The sequence below is a fragment of the Tyto alba genome, unplaced genomic scaffold, assembly GCF_018691265.1.
Source record: "Tyto alba isolate M040663 unplaced genomic scaffold, T.alba_DEE_v4.0 Super-Scaffold_40, whole genome shotgun sequence".
Lineage (NCBI taxonomy): Eukaryota > Metazoa > Chordata > Aves > Strigiformes > Tytonidae > Tyto > Tyto alba.
Window position 1 is genome coordinate 10,680,056 of NW_024881316.1, and position 20,603 is coordinate 10,700,658.

Below are 20,603 nucleotides of genomic sequence, written 5' to 3' on the forward strand. Positions count from 1 at the left end.
ATAATACTTTTTGTCTTTTTGTCCTAAAATATATGACTCAGTGCTTTGGGGAAGGCACTTACTAACTGCCATGGTACCTGATGGAAAGCAGGCCTTGTAGGTGCTGAACCAATCTGGTACCTGGTAATGAATTAAAAAAGGAATATAAACCATAAGACTCTCTCAAAGAAGCAGTGTAAACTCTTACCTTAATTCCTCTAGGACACAACCAGGTCGGACACATACAGCTAACCACTGAACTGTCACTGAGCATGTGGAAAGGCACCGTCCTACAAGTGGGAGGCTGAGGAGTTTTGGACACATGCAGCAAGCACACTGTACTTGTGACAGGCTCTCAAACAGTAGACCTGGCCTGGAAAATCAGATAAAAAGCCTCCCTTCATGAGTCTCACAGCTGCAGAATGCATTTTTATCTTCCTGGCATGTCCTCCTGCCAGAAACCAGCCCAAGTCAGACCTCTCAGACTTCCTAAGCTCTGAGGAAACAATCCTTGAACTCTAATTGTTTGGGTTTTTTGAGTTGTGTTTGGCAGATGAATTCTGTGGTATCTGTGTAGGCCAGCTCATCAGAATAGTTTCTCGTCCTCTGGGATATCAAGTGGGGTATGTTATGGTTATTGAGGCTGCGCTACATGCTTGCCAGGACAATTCATGCCATGTTGACAGGAGAAATTCAAGAGAATTATTGCATCTTGTAAACATCTAGCTGTTCTTTAGAAAAAAAATACATTGTCTCTTGAAGGAAATGTACCCTGAACACAGAAGATAAATGTGGCATACTCAAATTGATTTTTCAGGCGAAAAAAATTACATGTATGAACATTTGTGTGGAAGTGAGAGAAACTGAGAATGAGGAAATGCATTTAGGGGCAAATACAAGAAAAGAGAAACTCTGCAGTGAAGCTACTGTGAAGAGTAAAGAAAACTGACAGTCAAGGAGGGTGATGGAAAGGCTTGAGGTCTTGAGGACTGGCTGGTGGTAGAGAGAGACTGGGCCACTCATGAACTTCCCCTACTGTCCTCCTGTAGGAAGATCCTCTCTCTTGGGAAAGACTGGGCCTCCTCTGTCTTCCAGGATCTAATGAGAACCTAAGGATAAAGCAAATGGAAACTCAAGAAACTATGAGGATAGTGTGCATACCTGTGGCCCCCAGCCAGCTGCTGGCTGCAGCATGTTTGCATAGCAGTGAAGAGCAGCAGCCAACAAACAGAAATGTTTGACTTACCACCAGGTTTCTCACTGCTGGCTGTGGAGAGAGGACAGAGAGGACAGAGAGGATGAGCTGAAAATGACAGTGGTGTGTACAGATAATATATTGTACCCAACGGTCAAAAGCAGGCCTGGAGAAAAGTATAATAGTCATCTTTCACGTGCAAATTACTAAAGCTATTGTGTAGTAAACCAGTACACAACAGAAAACCTAAACACAGCCTGATTTATCTCACCAGCCCTATCAATGACTGCAAATGCCAAACATTTCAAAGCAGAACATTATATTAATTGCATTTTACATACTACACAGCAGGATGAGGAAGACTTGCAGATCACACAGAAACCACATGTACTTGCAAAGGAAAAACCTGGCTTGGCCTCCAGAAAATGTGGTTCTTTTCCTGGGTTAGTGAACAGCCAGCTGAGTGATCTTAAGCAAGCTGGTTCACTTCTGCATGCCCATTTTTCCAGCTGTAAAACACGAAGGCTGCTGTCACACACAAAAGCCTGTGGAAAACTGAGAGCAGTAAGCACTTGTGATACCTAAAGTAGTGCTAGCCATTAAGAATGCTGTGCAATTTCTAGTAATGAATAATAGGTACTACTCAGACAGAGAAGTCAGTTACAAGACTTGCCAGCTCATACTATTTTTTCCCAAATGGTCCCAGTCAAGAATTGGTAGCAAACTGCACTTCATCTAGTCATTAAAATTCCTTAAATTTGCAGTAACATCAGATACTTCGGGAGATAATTTTTTCTCGCAGTCTTTCCTTCCCACATAATTCAATGGCAACATTTATGCTGCTTCTCTCTTATCTCTTAGTTGACCGTGTTTTTCAGGTTTTTTTCTTACCTGTCTCGCCACTTATTTTTTCCTTATCACTCCTAGTACCGGACACAAAAAACTATCAGCACTTTCTTCAGTGCTTGCGTACAAAAAATGTCTAAACTTTGGACAAGGTCTATCAGTTTACTAATACATTAATTCCTACAATGACCTATTGTTATTCTAAATATGACAACTTTCTGAATATTCTATTGCTAGGAATGCAACTTACCAAAGCTTCATGATATACATATATATAAGCAAATTACAGATCTCAATCTATATATATTAAGTAGGACACACTTCATTTTTTCTCGTGCAGCTATGTCACCAGGCAGTACAGAACACAAGACTCAGGTGATGAGAGAAAACAAGTGAAAGGCCTGACTCTATATACAAAGCCCTTTATTGAATGCAGTTCTAGGTCGTGTTTCAGGGAATAAAAATCAAAGTAAATTGTATTTTGATAGCCATTGCTATCACCACTTCCAAGGACATCTGCAAATTAAGGTTCATAGGCCTACCTGATGAAAGCACCTAGCTTAATTAAAGAAGCAAAGAAGCAAATTACATCTTTCATAGAAACAGCATCTCCTGAAAACTTTACGACCTTAAGAATGGCAAAATGGCAGTGATGATTACACCACTTCTTGAAATACACAGAGCCATATACTGAACTACAACTAAAGACTTTGCTAAGTCCTATAAATACAAGTCCTTGATCCCCAAATACTTCCTCTTTCAGGTATAAATTACAGAAATCACATCTGCTTGCTGATTGGTGCCAGCCTGCAGCGTAAGAGCCCATAACATGTGTAATTCTCAAACTGAGAACGTGGCTTTATGAACCACTTGGACCAAATGATCGCATCTGCCACAGACAAGCCAGAATATGCTTAAATTGTAGTAATGTCACTAGACTAACATTAAATAAAAGCACCAGTGCAGCGCTTCCAACAGTCAGGGCTTCGTAAAATGCAAAGGCCTATTTTCTGGGAGTTGAATAAATGAGATTTTATCACCTCATGGGAAAAAAAGTTAGAGAGGAATGCTGACTTCAACACAGGGGGAAAAGTGCCTCTGCCAGGACATGTTGGCTGTGCAAATTAATTCCCAAGGATTTTTTTTCAAATTCAGCTGAATTTTTGACCTTCCCGTCTTAGCTCTGATAACATTCTTCTACACTCAACACAAAAAAAATTTCACAGCCTCTACATTGCTGATAACATTCTGTTGCTCAACTTCAGTAGTTAGGTCTTTTTATTGGATAATGTATTTCTCCTTAGTTGATGGATGATCCCTTCATTAATCTTTTCTGTTGAATCAGCACCTAAACATTTCAGGCATTCAAAAATATTTAACAATGTGGTTCCTGTTCAACAAGGTAGTGCCAATTTTTCACAGTAAATGTTAACATTTTACAACGTTTATCTCTAACTTGCTTACCTCCTAGACTCCTTAGGGTAAGGACCAGACTATTCGTAACAGAAAACCTTTTTAGAAATTACAACAGAAAATAATTCCCCTTAAATAGTTGTCAGGCAGGCATATATTATGAAAAAAAAAAATAAAAAATTGAAGAACACATTGTAAAATCAAAATTCCAAGAGTACAGGGGGTTGTAGAAGAAAATAAGGCATGTGTTTAACAGCATGATGGAAGCATCAAGACTTTCTATTAAAAAATAAAGGTAAGCTTATTTCCAAAATTACAATGAAAGTCAATCTGTGATCTTCAGGCTTCATATAAACTATAGGCTTCATATTTGATTTCCAAACTGGTAAAGCAGAAAAAAATCCTCAAGGGTAGCAAGTATCAAATGCTTTCTAATGCAAGAACTGAAAAGTACCCTCTGAAAATAATTACAAGAACCGCTTAAAATGACACTACTTGGATAAAATATCCATCAGCTGAAATAAAATCCAATTTATGGAAGAAGTTACAGCCTCATATACAGACTACTTAGGAATTTGTCAGCATCCCTGAAGTGATACTGGTGTAACAGAGTTCAAATGCACACAGGATTTCTAGCTCCTGTTGCATTAGGAGACAGAAGCATTTTAGCTTTGGTAGAGGACCAAGCCAGCCGTTACTAATGAAGCTGTCTAATGGGCTGAGAGTTAGCCATGCATGAAAACCCAACAACAGATACTTCTGCGCTCCATGAAAGCTAATTTTTCAGGACCATCATCACATGACATTTAACTGTTTAAAAGTAAGCTGGTAGTCAACTCGCACAGTTGATTCCCGTGCAGTTCTGCATGGCACCGCACTAAAGATTTTAAACAGAAGAGCTTTTAATTATATAACCAAAATGCAGTACGTTCAGCTTCCTTACTGTGACTCAACCCAGATTTAAAAGCAATTGATTTAATTCCTGTACAGCAGACACGTGACCAGCTGATGTTAACATATCCACTGTCTGGTCGTTTTCTTCCTTGAAGGCTGTTCAGTTCAAAAAGACTTGACACTATATTGCAGAGAAGTCCTCCAAACATGACACTCATGTTTTTCTTTCGTTTACCGGCTCTAAACTCAAACAATCGTATGTTCGTATAGTACAGTGCCTCACCTTCAGGGAACAGCAATGAGAAAACTGTCAAAGTGAATAAAACCTTGGAAGTCAAAATCCCTGTAAGAAAATACTGTAGAAAGAAAAAGGAGAGATGATATCCTGATTTTTCAGATGATCTTCTTGAAGAGTACACTGCATGTAGGCGTAGTTTTACAATGCAGTACATTGGCCAGGAGGAGACTCAACCCAAAGATCTTAATAGAAACATGAAGTGCCCCAACACTTCTGCCAGATCACAACACGACCAGCGATACTGACACAGAAGCAAGCTAATAATTTTTTTTTTTTTTTTGCACTGTTTGACGAGGCCAGATTAAACACTGTTATCTTACCCTGAAAACCTTCATGGTCCAACAAGGCATGGGAAGTTTTAAATTTTTAAAACTTCAGAAGTCTCATCCAACATCTTTAAAAGAATTGGCCGAGGAGTCAAGAACTCCTGGGACTTACATTTAATGAATTTTGTAATCCCCAAGGATGTGTTGGCAAATCAGGGCAGAAACAGAGGCACGTTATATTGGTAAATTTTACACAGGATCAGGGTTAGCATTTAAACTTCATAACTTGTATCACCTCCAAGGGGCAGGGAAGAAGAGGCTGATGGCAAGATAATAATCAGGGAAAAAAAGGATACCTCCTTTTAAATAATGCCAACCTACATGGCTGATGGAAACTAGCTCTTGTCAAGCTAGATACCAAGATTCAAGATGATCACAAGTTCTGCTGACAAAATTACCCATTGCCTAAAGCTATATGGATTTGCTAAAGGCATTTTCCTTTGTGCTTGATGACATTCAGGCCAAAGAAAAAAAGGAAACAAATAAAAAAGCACAAAGGCAGATCAATACAGCATATACCAAATCTAGCAGTTTACTTACAGCCTACTTGAATCATCCTTAGTGAGATTCTACTAGAATTTTTCTTTGCCCTAATACTGTTTATTCAAAAATTGAAAAAAGGGGATTTTCGTTCATTTTTAGAAGACAAGCTAGGACATGCTAAATTATGAAGTATTTAGATTAGGCAGCAAATTGGGTTGTTGAAGCTATACATTTACCTCAAGCATATACAATCATTAATCAAGTAATGCAGGTCTATTTTGCAAGACAGTGAACCTCTAACTCTTTGGGATGGACCAAAAATTTTGTATGAACTCCTAGTTTAGAACATATGTAGTTAAATAGCCTAATAGCATTATAATGAAAAATTCTGCAACTCTATCATTGATTTCTATAAGCAACGCAAAGATATTCTTCTCCCGTAGTTTTTGACTAATCTCATTTCAGGGCTACATTAATGAATACTGCCAATTCACACTGACGGAGCGAAGCGATGCCGTACAGCAGCAGCAGCGGGGCACGTGCCAGGAACGTAGCTAATGTTACTCTGCATCATCTCTGAAAACAACATTCAATGTTACTCTGCATCCCTGAAAACAACATTCACACTAGGAAACCCCCCTCAGCTGGTGCTCACATTTTCTTCCTACTTATCTTTCCTAGTACAGTAGTGTCCAGAGACTATTTTCAGTGGAACTAAAAACTTAAAATAGCTTTTCTATCTTAAGTAACTTTCACGTATTTCCTGCTTTATTAGTCTCATTTAAATACTAGCTGAGTAAATAACTGCAAATCCTGATTACGTCTTCAACATGCCCGTCAGACTAATCTGCAGTCCAATTCCTTAAGAATTTTAGATCAGAGGAATGTAATTTCCAGCACGAGAGACAAATCTGGTGAAAAATACGAAGTTTAACTTGACCCATCCGTACCTTTCTGTCATTGATACTTTCCCATACCAACTTGTTCAATAACCACTATGAAAACAGTTAGGGAGCTTTGCATCATGAATGTGAATGGGTAATTGCCCAACTTTCTTGAAATCTGAATTTTGAAGAAACAAAAGGATAAGGAACCTAAAATGATGTATCACAATGGGAGCATTTTTTAAAAACACAAGGAATTCTTAATAAGCTATCAAATCTCTTATTATTTGGATAGTTAAAGACTGAATAGTCCTGATGCACTAGACAGCAATTAGTAATGTGAGTTCACATACCTGCATTAATAGACACACACACAGCCACACGAAAGAAAAACAGAGACATGCTTAAGGGGAGGCCAAATTGTTTTATTTAATTTTTTAATGACCAATTGGATTTTTGGCAGAAAGCTCTGCTTTTTTTTTTTTTTTTTCTTTATAGAAATCAGCAGTGCTCAAATTGATGGGTTGGAATTTTACTCAAACTCCAGTTAATTTTAAAAACAAACAGATGAACAGGATTTCCAGATGCTGTTTCCAGAGCAGAGAGCAAAACTTCACATTTGTATGAAAATTCCATGTTTATACTCGATTGGGACATAGAATGTAAAACTATTGTCAGTAGTGCATGAATAAAACATTCACATTTGATCTGGAACCTTAAAATCAGAAAGCTGTACTCTCCTTCCAAAATTTTCATTACCTTGTGCAAATCAAGTCAAGTCTTCATGTGTCAAACAGTTAAAATTGTCCATATTTTATATACAAGACATCTACCATTCAGGCAGTGCAAAATACATCCTTTCATAACAAAACTAAAATGTACCTCTCAAAGTATGAACAAGAATATACACATAATACATGATATACACTATTTACACAACCATAAAAAATATAATACAAGGATTTTTTTTTTTTTTTATGTAAGACTTGACAGTCTTTTGCAATTTTTGTTGCAACAAGGCATGTTTAAGTTTCCTGGATGGAGTTTTCTTTGCCAATTAATCAAGAGATCTTGGAAACTATGCTTGAACTTTTAGGAGAGTTTTTAAATGGACTGCTATCAACTCCCTGTTTTGGTCAGACAGTTCAGCTGTGCCACCCACCCAGTGGCTGGGAGGCTTTGGAAGGACACTAGGGGACGGTGGGTCGCTAAATTTTGCCCCAGCGTAATTTTCTTTTTGGCTCGCTTCAGTTAGGGCAATAGGTTTCTTGGACTTGGCATTTCTGAAGTTCTCTGTGTTTTTAAGTGGCTTTTTCTCCTGCTTCTGAATTATTTCTGGCGATACTGAATCTTGCCAAAAGTTCTCTATCTTTTTTGCCGAGGTGATCTTTGTCAGCGGCATGTTACATTTACTCTTCTGCCTGTTTATCTTTGGTTGTTCACACAGATGTAAACCGTGAACGGGCTGGCTGTAGGGGATAGCAGCCTTCTCGGTCTTTCCCATTTTGTTCTTTAAGAACTGCAGAGACAAAGAACTCACGTCAACACACGACCCCTCTTCCCTCAAGAAGTGCCTCCGGCAGCCCGCAGGCACACAGCCGGCCCCCCCGGCACTCCCCAAGCAACAGCACCGGAGACGCGGAGCTCCCCCATCCCAGCTACCCCCCCAGTCTTCCCTCACTCCTCCACTGGCACGGAGGGGCTGGCCGGCAGCTCCCAGCCGCCGCAGGGCGGGCAGCGGAGACCCTCACCGCCGCCCCTCACCGCCGCCATGGGGCGCTGCGCCCCGCGCACGTCCCGCCTTGCGCGCGCGGCCGGGGTGGGGGGGTGGGGGTAAGGCGGGCGGCTGGCGCGCGGCCAGCAGGCTAAATCCGGCTGTTGCTGGGCGCAGCGGCGGGCGCCGATTGGTGGAGCCGAGCAGCCAATCGCCGCCCGCGCTTTCGCTCGTTACTTCCCTCCCCCCTTCTCCCCCCCCCCCCATCCCCGCCCCGTCCGAGCGGGCGTAACGGAAACTCTTCCCCCCCCCCCCGCGTCCGTCTGTCTGTCCACACGCAGGCGAGCCGGGGGGGGGGGGGGGGGTAGGGGGGAGGGGAAAGCCGCTCGCTGCTTCCCTCCGGCTGGGAAGCAAGCGGCCTCCCGGCTCCCAGACAGCGGCGTGAGTCCGGGGGGGTGGGGGATAAGAAGTGAGCAGAAGTAGCGGAGCCCCGTCTTTACCTCCTTCCTGAGGGGTTTGCTGGGTGCGGGTCTGGCGGGGGCGGGAGGCTCCTCCGGGGGGGCCGCGACCATGCCAGGGGCGGCTGGAACCGCGGGCGAGGGGTGAGCTCGAAGTTCGCCCGGGCCGTGCGTTCCCAGCGGAGCCCTCCTCTCCAGGCCGGCGCGGTGCTGTTGGTATTGTTGGTAGCGGCTGGGCAGGAGCCTCGCGGGGCCGGGACGGATCTTCCCCTTCTTCCGCCGGACTCTCTTCAGCGCGGGCCGAGCGCTGCCCCCCGGGCCCGCCAGGCAGCAGCTGGGCTGGTTCTCACAGTTGCTGTCCCCTCGCCTGAGGCGCTGGAGAAGAGCGGAGGGCAGCCGCCTGGGGTCTTCGGTGCCTGCCGAGATCCGAGACAGGAAGGGCGGCGGCACCGTGGTGGTGACCATGGTGGGACGTGGGGACCCAGAGCTGTACCGAGGAAGAAGGGGGGTCAAGCCCAGGCGGGGACGAGGTGGTCGGGTCGGTGGGGAGTGTCCGCCCGGGCTTTGTAGGCTGAGATGGTGGCTGAAGCGGATCCGCTGCTAGGAGAACATGGCGGGGGAGTGAAAGGAGCAGCCAGCAGCGCCCCGGTGTTGTTACCCGAGCGGGGCACGCCCCCTTCCGCCTCTGCGCCAATCGCCGGGCGAGGATGGCGTGAGCGGCACGCCTTTCCACCGGGCGCCGCCAATCTCAGCGAAACGCCGGCCTCCCTGGCCCCGCCCCGGCCAATCAGAAGCGACACAAACACTCGAGGCCACGCCCGCTTCCGCAGGTCGCCCAATAGGGGCAGACACAAACAGCGGGCACGCCCCAGTCTCCGAGTCACGGGCCCGCAGTCAGAAGCGACGGGGCGGGGTGGGCGGGACTCCCTTGCGAGGGCCGCCGGCTAATCGGACGGCGCAGAAGCGGCCGTGTCCCCGCCCCCTGCGCGCCCAGCAGCCAATCGAAAGGGACGTAAACAGGCGGCGGTGCGCCCCCTGCTGGGAGGCGGCGCGGCGGCCGGTACGCACGCCTCGCCCGCCATGGAGGGACCGGCGCTGCGGCCCGCCGGGATCCCGGCGGCGGCGGCGGCGGCGGAGGAGGGACTCGGCCGCGAGGCGGCGGGGCGGAGGCGGGACGAGCGGAGCCTGGAGGCGCTGAGCCTGGCTGGCGGCGGGGCGGCGGCGGCCGGGCGGCAGTTGCCGGAAGGACGGCGGGCGACGCTGGCGAGCGCCTTGGAGCTGGAGGGGACGGTGCTGCGTGAGGGGCGCCTCACCCAGTTCGTCGCCAACAACCTGGAGCGGCGGATCCGGCTGAGCGGCGCCCCGCGGGGTGAGGCGGCGGCGGGGGGAGGCGGCGGCGGCGGCGGCGGCGGCGGCTCCTCCATCCCCGCCATCGACCCCGCGGCGCTGCAGGACGTGGTGGCCCTGGCCGGGCAGGTGGCGGCGCAGGTGGACGAGCTGCTGCGCAACGTGCACTGCGGGCTGCAGGCCCTGACGGCGCTCAGCGTCGGCTGCATCCAGACCTACCGCGACGGGGTGGAGAGCCTGGGCGAGGCGGCCGACCTCAGCATCCGCGCCATGTACGCGCTGGTGGCGCGCTGCGAGGAGCTGGACCGCGCCATGCAGCCCGTGCCCGCCTTGGCCAAGCGCATCCGCGACATGAAGGGCACGCTGGAGCGGCTGGAGGGGCTCTGCAAGTAACGCCGACCGGCCGAGGCCCCGCCGGGGCTGGAAGCCGGGGCCCCGCCGGCCCTCGGGCCGCTGCTCTCCCGGTGCGGTGGCCCCGCCAGCCGGGCCGACCACGGAGCCTCCGGCTCCCTGCCTGTGCGTCCTTCCCCGTCCCTCTCGGTGCCCCCCTCTACGCGACCCAGGGTGGCCGGTTCGCTGCTCTTAACCCGGAGCAAGAGAAATTTTTGCAGCCGGTTAAGGAAAAGGTCCCGGTTGAAATGGCGGGGAAAATGGCAGGTGGTGCTTTTTAGCTTTAGCTCCATTAAAGAATTTGGATTCCACATGCCTTACGCTTTCTATTTATTGAGGGCTAGGAAAAACTAACCAATCTCCAAAGCAAATATTCATTTTAATTTTGTTTTAACTAAATTTGAAATTGTCATGAATACTTGCTTGATGCTTGCAGGCGTACATGCTTACTTGTGGTTGACTTAGTGCCTGACTTCTGCTGTTACGGCAAATAAACACACAGAACCCTGCTGTCTTACAGGACACAGTTGTAAGAGAAGTTAAGAGGAAATTTAATATATATAGCAAAGACACTTGCTTTCTGAAAAGAATATCAAATCCATGGAATATAATTGGGATTCAGATAAGAAAAAAATATATATGCAAAGTTCTAAATAAAAGCTTTCAGATAAAATATACTTTTCCTCTATTAGTCTCTACAGTTTTCATAGTGTAGAAGTTTAAATGGCAGCACTGTGAAATGATCCTGCAGTTTTGTTGCTTTTTTGTTTTCAATTGAGAAAATAATTAGATAAGGAACATGAATATGTGATGACATTACATGGGTGTATGACTGACATGGGTACTTCGGGAGAATTTATTTGTGTAACATGAAGCTTTTGATATGCATCACTGTATGCAAAAGTGATTTTGCTGTATCAGTATTTCCTCTGAGGCCTGAGAGTAGCCAGATTCTCTGCTCGCTATGGCTCCTATGCAACTAGCCTCTTAGATGATGCTCTTAGCAATCTGTTTAGGTCACAAATGCCCTTGTAACAAGATTTCTGCAGAGAAATGATCACTGTGATCTTACGTATGTGTAATGGTGCTTTTGCCGACCAGTGGCTCCTAAAAACCTTGGAGCAAAGGTAGCCAGAAATACTACGCAAGTCCTGTAACTTTGGGTTAAAAAGAGCAGATAGTGCAGCTGCTACCTCACCATAATCTAATTAAAAACACTGAATGAGGGGCAGAAGCTGTCTCATACTGTGCTTCTGCGTGTAGATAATACTGAATTGTAACAAAATAATTTGTTTTTATGCCACCCTGGTTTGCATAATGCCAGTCTCTGGTCTATTTTGGGCTTCTCAACATGGCCCTGTCTTTCCCTCAGCACAGGGATTTATTTTACCTGTGGCCTTCCAGCCCAAGAAATGGGGGAAGGCTGGAAGTGCACTGTGACAACGTTTTCGTGGTCACAGCTCTTGTGGTACTGTCTTCTGGGGAATGGCTGGAGCTCCAAAAAGGGACCAGAGAGGCTAGTGGAGAGAAAAAGGAGAACTTAACTGCCCCTGCCCTTGGGCCTAGAAGACACTGAAGGTTTCTAACACCACGGCAACAGCTGTACTCAATAGTTCTGGGATGTTATTCTTGGGAAAGTTTGAACTTGTCTATCATGGAGATGCAGTAGTTTCACTGAGACTGTTTTGTATGTGTCAAGAGTGAAAACCAAAGTTTGATCTTGCTTAACTTGTGTGTACTGTTAAAATGTACAGGAAAGACCTGCGAGCTTATTTGTATAGCCACTGTGTACAGCTAATGCTTTACTCATACAGGCTGAGGTGAAGCCTTTAAAGCATATGCGTTTCAGTACGCTATTGGTTTTTGATAGCATTTCATTTGCAGTCACCTACGTTCAATGCTAATTCCCTGCTAAAATTGTCAAGTCTGTAGAATAAAATTATTACTTTTATGTTTTTAATTGTTAGTGATTAGTTGTTGTTGAAGTGTTTAACTTCTTAATTATTGCTTTTCTTATTTGGTAAAATAATTTGAAAGCTAATTTAAACTCCGTTCCTGCATCTGCACAGAGACCCATTAATGTGATTGCAGAGCTGGTTTCAGTCTGGGTCCTCAGGCAGTAATTTTTGACAGTGATGTCATTCATGTGATGAAAAAGGGATGACTAGTGAATTACAAGCACGAAGGAAGCAGTAATTACACTGTTTGGGCTTGGTTTTTAATATCTGTCTGAAAGCTTCAGCTCATTTGAAGGGCAGACTTCACTGAGCTCGGTGAAGTGGCTCCTGTTCCCAGGCGTCTGCCTTCTACGTTTGCTGTCCCAAAGGATGGGAGCCTGTTCTGTGCCACCACAGCTGATTCCGACACGTTATCGCGTAGCTGCTGTGGTTTCCAGCCTCCCCCCCCCGCGTTCCGTACCGGCTTCCATTGCTGCAGGAATGGTGGCACTTGCCCGGGGCTGTGTCAGCGCAGCCCTGGTGCCAGCCCTGACCTGGAATTCCCATGGGAACTGCCAGGGAGCTGCGTGCAGCTCAGTACCTTCCGGTGAACCCGGTCCTCCTGCAGCCAGAGACTTTTGTACTGCCTTTTTATCCTAGTCCAGGCTTTATTGGACATATTCTATGTTAATTCTGGCACTTCCTACTTTTGGATGTCGAGCGTGAAAGCTTTCAGGTTCTTTTAGCCTTTTTTGCTTAACCTATCAGTGAGCAAAGTTAAAACCGTGTTTGGGTTTTCCAAGACCTTCAAATGGGTTTGCATGTATTTTCTTGCTTAGTCGCTCAGCATTACAGTTGGTTTTGTTTTCCTTTCCTCATCAGCTGCCAAGTGACCTTCCATTGTAACAAGACAGGCAAGGGCAAAGAAGAAAACTAACAAAATAAAACGACATGCAGAGCACTAAGCAAAGCCAGATATAGAATTAGCTGTATGCTAGGAATGACTTCCCTGCTCTGATAACCACCAGTGACTGTTAGGAATGGGCTACTCCGTTAGGAATAAGGTTAGTTTGATAATTTTTTTTTTTTTTCTTCAGGACAAGTGTCAGATCTGACTATGTAAATCCTTTTTCCAATGAGGGTATGGTTGGTTCTGCTTCATCCAGGGCTTTTTCTTCCTTCCTTTCTTCTCTCCTTCGTGAGCTTTTATATTCCCTGACTCTGAACTGAGTCCATATCCATGCTATTTAAAGGAGCTTTACCAGATACAACCTTATTACAGCTGAAAAAGGCAACCAGTTACCCAAAGCAGGAATGAACATCACTGACATTTCACCTTTAAGGCTTTTTTTCAGTGTTACTTAATTGCATCGGGTATTCTGTGAATAAATATATCAGCTTTCTGTGTGTCTTGCTGCCAGCCAGACACTAAAATACGTAAGTCTTTTGGCTAGAATGTCCAGGTTTATGGTGGTACTTACTCCCCTGAGTAAGGGCTTGATCAAGTTACTAGCATGAGGGACAGCATGTGAGTTGATCCAAGAACATACCCCTCAGCATTAAAGATTCAGCTATTCGGAAATGGTTTCAAATAGCATGGCTGTACTGTCAGAAGAGAACAAACTTAATTTTAAAGTTTCAAAATTATCGGCGGCTTTCCAGAGGAATTAGTAGATCAGCTCTTGTAGCAAGCTGTGTTAGCTGAAATGGAGAGGTCTTTAAGATCAAGGCCTCTTGCAACAGATGTCATCCAACATAAGGCAGGTTCTTGCTGTCAGGTGCCATGCTACCTTGGCCTAATCCCTTTAAAAGATCAGCAGATCATGTATGTTGCTGTCACAACCTGCTTTTATTGCTAGGAAATCGCTTTGAGAAAAGGACATTCCTATAAAAATCATGAAGAGTCCTGTTAGTACATTTTTGTGAATATTATCTCTGCTTTTGCCCCCCCCACCCCCTGGCCCCATCCAGGAAAGATATCCTGGATCCTCCTGCCGTGCATGTAAAAGCAGACATGGAAGAGAGAGAGATTCGTGACATTTCTCCTTTAGAAAGCTTGACACAGTTATTGCATCAGATGCCGGAACTGAAACTCGGCTGGGTTTCGCATTTGCTGCTCCAGCTTGGTGCCTGGGGAAAGCTTTCGTCATCGCTATTCTCTGCTGTTCAAAGATCCAGAAATGGAGACATGATCAATGGACTTGGGCCCTGAGCTTCCACCTCAGAAGTTGAGATCCTCCTGCCCCTGTTATGACAGTCATAGCATTATGACCTTTTCTTGTAACAGGAAAAAATGATAAATAATCAAAATTTCAAACTTTCCTGCAGTTTTGGTTCCCTCCTATTATTTATACACATTAGAAGCAACGCAAATTACAACCCAAAATAAAAACCCATAACCCTACTCCTGCCAAAGACTGCTAATTGATCCTCTTCCCAAATCTGAGAGGATGTGAATAGGTTTGGGCACTTCATAAATAATAAGAGTTACTGGCAGTCAAGGATAACGTGCTTGAAATGGCTCTCGCAGCAGTGTTGAATCCTGATGAGACTTAAGAGAACCTGAGTTTAAAGAAAATAAAATGCTACATTTTAATTATAATATTGATAGGGTTGGAGGTGCAGTGGTATACACACCACTTGCAAAACTGGCATCTGTTTGCTAGCAGGGTTGGACTGCTGTGTACCTCAGTCAGGATGCAGCAATATTCATTAACTGGGATAGCAGAAAAGCAAGAGTTAAAATTATCTTGATTTTTTCCTAGATTGCAGCTAGAAAGTGCTGTCACTGTAATTGGTTCCAGAACTTGAGTTAATGTTGCTGTGATTAATTACTGTGAAGTACCTTTGTTGAAAGTTGATTTATTTCAGAGAAGGGCAGTAATTTATGTCAATATTTTTATTTTCATGAATGCTAATCAGAGAGGGAAGAAGCCTAGAATTTTGTCCAACACTGTATTTATTGTCTCAGTGTGACCAACAATGTTTTTTCTTGTTTTCTTTATGGACAGTGCTGGAAAATTTCCCAGCATTGAACTTGCTTGTAAGACAAAAGAGCCATGCTCACTGAGTTGTTAGGAAGCACTTTGTTAAGGACAGCTTCCTTGACTGGAAGTACATGTAAATGAAGGGGAAAAAATTCCACAAACTTGCCAGACAATAATTTATAATTTTACAGTGACATAATAATCCTGGGTATCGGTTTTGTCACTGTGATCATTTGACTGCCCTCAGTAGCAGAAAATCCCCAAAATTCCAAGTTGAAATCTTCGCTTTCGAATAAATGAGCTTTCTTTCTGCAGCCTAATATCAGCAATGACATTTACCAGCCATTTTCATTCTAATGAGATTTTTCTTGTCTGAACTTGAATTGTTGCCATTCAAGGAAATGCTAACCTGAAGATAAACTCCTTTAAAGTCAAAGTACCGTTTGACTTTGTTCCTCTTTCTGTTTTCACTGCCTACACAGTTTGTTTACTCGGTGGATTTTTTTTTTTTTTTTCCGGGCTGGGACTTTCCAGTGACGTGTTCTCAGCTGTAAGGAGAGGGGAGTTTCTCACTGCTGAGCAACACTGGGATTTTCCATTTTCCAAAACTTTTCCCGTGTGCCATTTATAGTTGATGATATGGATCTAGTTTGGTTTTGTTTCCTGCTTTCTTTAAAGAGATGTGCAACTACAAGTCTTTCAATTCTCCTGCTCCGACGTCATCAGCTTTCTTTTGTCTGCTGAGGGCAACTGCAAAGTTACAGCCGTGTCCCCCCTGCTTCACCATTTTCCATAGCCACCAGCTGTACTGCATTTCCCCTGGCACAACCTTCTTCCAGACCTCCTCAGTTGTCAGTGTTACTATTTGATCCCACCTATCTTCTGTCTTCAGTTGCATGACTTAGTACATTAGTGTTGTTATCATACTACCAAGGCACCAACCTTCTTACTGATCTCAGTTATGTCCTCTTTCAGCTGCCCTTGTTGTTTTTCATTCTTATTCTGCCTCAAATTCAAAATAGTTACCTGCAAGTCCTGGCCGAGGCTAGCTTCTGCTGCCTACCTGGCTTATTCTCTTTTGATGTCAACCATTTCTTTATCCTTTATAACATCTCAGTAAATTACCTTATGCTCTCTGTTGCTATGACTTCCTTGCTGCTGTTTTCTGCAATGCTCCTTGTATCCAGAATACCCACCACCTCTTGTCTTGTTTTTAAATCAACCCTTGGGAGTAGGCAAGTCAGAAACTACACAGATAGTAGATTTCTACTTATTATACTAAACAGAAGACATTACAAAAAAAAAACAACAAACATCTGTATCAGAGGATAGCAAGGTCTTGTTATTTGGTTCTGATCTATTTTAATAATATGCCAAAAAATGCAAACTACTTGTGAAATAATACTAGTATAACTGTGTGTGTGTTGTGATGTATCTGGTAAGAGATGGGAAGATTAATCCCCTGCTTCTCACATAGGCTCTTGAGAATGGGATGATAGAATACCAAATACCATGTGACAAGGTGAGGTGATGCAATATTTCTAAAATATGTGCAAGTCCCCCAATCAAACTATGTCGTTTTTCCTTTTAATCACAGAAAGTTTGAGTAAATACTGGAGTAAGGCTACTGCTAAATGGAATTCCGGTCTCCCTGCCTTCCTTCTGGCATGTACACACACAGGGCTCTCACTGACTTTATGAAGAGCTGTATATATGCATGTGGAAGTTATGAAACTTAATAGGATGTATTAATTACTTGCAACAAACCTTGGAAAAAAACAGTGTGAAAGAAGGATGGGCTTGAATATTAGGAGTACAGGGTATGCCAAACTAGTTCCTCCCATTTGTTCACCAAGATTTACATGTACATATTTTAGTATGGCAAATAAATTCCTTTTTAATAAGATTATTCTCCCCTTACTGTCAGTGATGCACCATCAATGGACAAGTGCAAGTCATAACCAAAGGACTAATTCTACATAAGTGTTAAAATGTCTGTTTTAAAACAAAAATTAATGTTGGGCTGTACAGAGTTGAATAGCTAGAAAAAGTAAAAAGTTGTTAAAATTCAAGTTTTAATAATGGTCAACTAGGCAGTTCTTAATAACTGTGTACAACCTTTTTATTAAAATACCTATCAGCAAAGATTGCAAAGACTTCAGTCCAACAAAACACCAGGGTCTGTTTCTTACACTTTAACTGAACCATAAATAAGTGAGGTAACTGATTTGGATTTTCAGTAAAGTAGGAGTCATGGAACATGTTTCCCCTGTGTGTTAATATAAACCAGAAAAATTGTGTAACTTGTTGATGACTACTGGATTTTACGTAGCACTGTAGAAATTTTTGGTTGCAGCATTCATTCATCAGCATTTATAGTTGTGAAATCACATGCACATAGTCGTTGTCCCTGATTATTTCTGAGTTACGCTTTGAGATAGGGATGAATGCTTTGTCTCAGAAATAGTTTGCTTTCACAAACAGACAAAGACTAAGACAAAACTATATTTGTTTCTCTACAAATCTGTAAGTAAGACTTTGATTTGAGTATCTTGCTGATAGCCATTTCCATAATACTTTGAAAACAACAGTTTCCTGGTTGAACATAGGCAATCAACTTCTTGTTACGCAATGTACTTTCAGCAATATGACTTGTTACTGCTGCCTGCTAGATAGCATATCTTTACCATTATGTATTACTTCTGTAAAAAGGCAGATGGATGATGCAAACGCAGGGGAGTCATATCAAGAGGCTTCTCATGTACACTTTTTTGATTAGGATTTTTTTCTTTTGATCCCTTTTCAGTTCTTAATAGTTCCCTCGGAGAATGCCACAACCGAGCCCTTTTTTCCATTCCCTGCTTTTGTCAGTGGATCTTTTTTCTAGGTTGCACTGCTGTTTTAAACTACCTCTAGGAAAGTCAATCAACAAAAATACTTTGTGCGTACATCATTTTGGCAGTCAGTGGGCTAATAGGCTGAAATACTTGTATTTTGGAAACTTCTTCAGTAGCAGGCATGGTTGAAAGTAAATTCTCACTGCAGAAGAGTATTTTTGGGAGTCACTGCAGAAGTGGCATGGCCCTATGGCAGGAAAGGATCAGAGATCCCAAGGGGAGACCTGCAAGCCTGGCTCCAGGTTGCTTCTCTAGAAGTAAGAAGAAAGAATAAATAGGTCAGGTGGTGGGTTGCCCATATCACCATAGATCTGCCAGAGTGGATCTGCAGGGCTGGCAAATACTGCAGCCACTCTCTCCTTCAGTGACAGAAATTACTTTATCTCTGAGGTGATTAATACTGTTGAAACTGGATGCACATTTATTTATCATGCTTTTGGATGCCATTGTTCATGTAGAAGAAAACATTATTTAACACTAAACAGATGATGAATGTCATTGAGCCATCCTTTGTAGCCTACACCCCATGTAAAAGAGAAAGCAATTGTCAATTTTTGGATGTGTGGTTTTGCCACCTAAAGGTGCGTTCTTTATGGTGACAGTGGGCATCAGTAAAAGATGGAAAAGAACATGGCTAGATCAGGAACAATGGTGGAGGTAACCACAGTTTGTTGACTGGTGATGTGAGAGCTGTCCCGAGTTTTTCTTGGTCTTTTCCACACTGGAAATCTTCCAAGATAACAGCAATAAAATTCCCACGTTTTCTCTGTTAAAGTATGAGTAAAATGTTTGTTTCAAGATCTTGATTAATAGTTTTGTTAGTTCAGCTTCACATGTTAAACTGACCCAAATTCTCTTCGGATCCTTGGTAGATCGCAGATCTAAGAGAAGCTGGGGCCTTATTTTGATATTTGGCAGCAATGCCAGGCTCACGTTAAGGCAGCCTGAGCTGCCCCTTTCCTGCCCCAGCCCAGCCCACTTGTTCCTGACCATCCACTGCATCTCCCATGTGAGTTTATCCATACTGCTTACGCAGCCACAAAATGAACCAGAGCGAGGAGCTCGACCCAGCGGAGCCCAGCAAAGAGGGAGGGGGAGGCTTGTTTGCTTTTCAGCTGCACCGATGCCGTGCCTTGTTCCACCGCACAGACAGTTTGCTCAGTGCGAGGGAGGAATCAGCGTGGAGAAGAAAGGGTGTGCGAGCCTGATGCTCACGGCTGAGATAAGGAAAGGGCTTAGGGAGGGCTTGCAGCTGCTGCCACTCAAATCACGATGACCTACAGCTTACAAAAGTGCATTGCTTGTGCTGATTAGCTAGGTTGCTCCCAGGGAAGAGGCCCATAGCTAGAAGCAGGGTTGCACTGGAAACTATCCTTAAACAATGCCTTAGATTTTAATTTTATGCTGTTAGATAGATAAAACCTCTTTTCTGCATGGCTGAAACTTCAGCTACCGAGTGGGTAAAGAAGATTACCTAGCAACAGCTCAGCCCGTTTCAAAGCTGGTACAAACTGTATTGCAGAGAAGAATGGAAAATAATGAAGTGGGTTGTGTTTCAGAACAAAATGCCTTGTCTTTTAATTCTACCTGTTCCCTCTGTGGTCATCAACCTTTGCATCTAAGATAGAAACAGTCAAAACAGGCTTTCTATTTTAAACCAGCGTACCCTTGTGTACAACCAGCATTGTGTCCGAACTGTTTATGCTCATTTGAGACTCTGTCTCATCGTTCAGTAATTTACATTTAATAAATCACTTTAGTTCTGTTCATGACTCTCTGCTGTTGTGTACCCAACATTTGCTGTCATGTTTTTCTAATTCTCCATGTTAGAGAACATGTGTAGGTAGGGCCTGAGTCACAGTCCACTAAGACTGATAAAAGTCTTTCACTGAAGTTTAGAAAGCTTCGCATGCGTCACGTAGCTTGTTTCTGACAAAACACCCAATTATAGTAAAAAATACAATACTAAACTCATTTTAGCAGATCTAACTCCCAGTACGCAGAAGGATATGTGGAGATTTTTCTCCCCAAAGGGGTTTTTGAAAAGCAGTTTCTGTAGAGCAGAGGTAGATATAGGAATTCACAAAGTGGCTTTTCGGAAGAAGTGTTAACATTTTCCAGTAAAAGTCTGCACCCTCTCAGTTCATAAAGATTGGTAGCCAAACCCCAAAACTTCAAACTACTCAGAAATCTAAGAAATTAATTTCAGGCAAGTAGAGAGTCATCTTTATACCTCCTGCCCTTTCCCATGGATCTTAATCTTTCTGAGTAACTCCCTAAAAGTCCATCTGGACAGTTTCACACCTATACTGAGTGAAGGTTTGAGTACAAGGATAATAGCTTTTTAAATGTTAATCTTAACCTAGCTACAGCAGGTAGAACCAGCAGTGGAAAGAGGTGGCAAGGACTTCAACTGTAGCTGTATGAACAGCAATGGACCACAGACACTATGTTCTCTGAGGAAAGGTCCATTCCATAATGTCCATTGTAAGTTGTCACTGTGCTATGAAGCCTAAAGTGGTGGGAATGTGAAAAAGAGTATTTCTAGGGAATTA

General features: G+C 43.8%; 2 protein-coding genes across 2 annotated transcripts; one reads left to right on the forward strand and one right to left on the reverse strand.

Moving 5' to 3' along the window:
• Positions 1–6,725: 6,725 nt before the first annotated feature.
• Positions 6,726–9,106, reverse strand: PNRC1 (proline rich nuclear receptor coactivator 1). Its single transcript, XM_032989876.2, has 2 exons — positions 8,533–9,106; positions 6,726–7,837 (listed from the first exon to the last, which is right to left on the reverse strand). Exons 1-2 carry the CDS (start codon positions 8,953–8,955, stop codon positions 7,397–7,399), a joined length of 864 nt encoding a protein of 287 aa, XP_032845767.2. The 5' UTR covers positions 8,956–9,106; the 3' UTR covers positions 6,726–7,396.
• On the forward strand, positions 9,067–12,187 carry BORCS6 (BLOC-1 related complex subunit 6). The gene is given in 3 exon segments (XM_032989877.2): positions 9,067–9,135; positions 9,137–9,442; positions 9,445–12,187. Coding segments are annotated over 3 exon segments (1,161 nt in total). The 3' UTR covers positions 10,231–12,187.
• Positions 12,188–20,603: the final 8,416 nt, after the last annotated feature.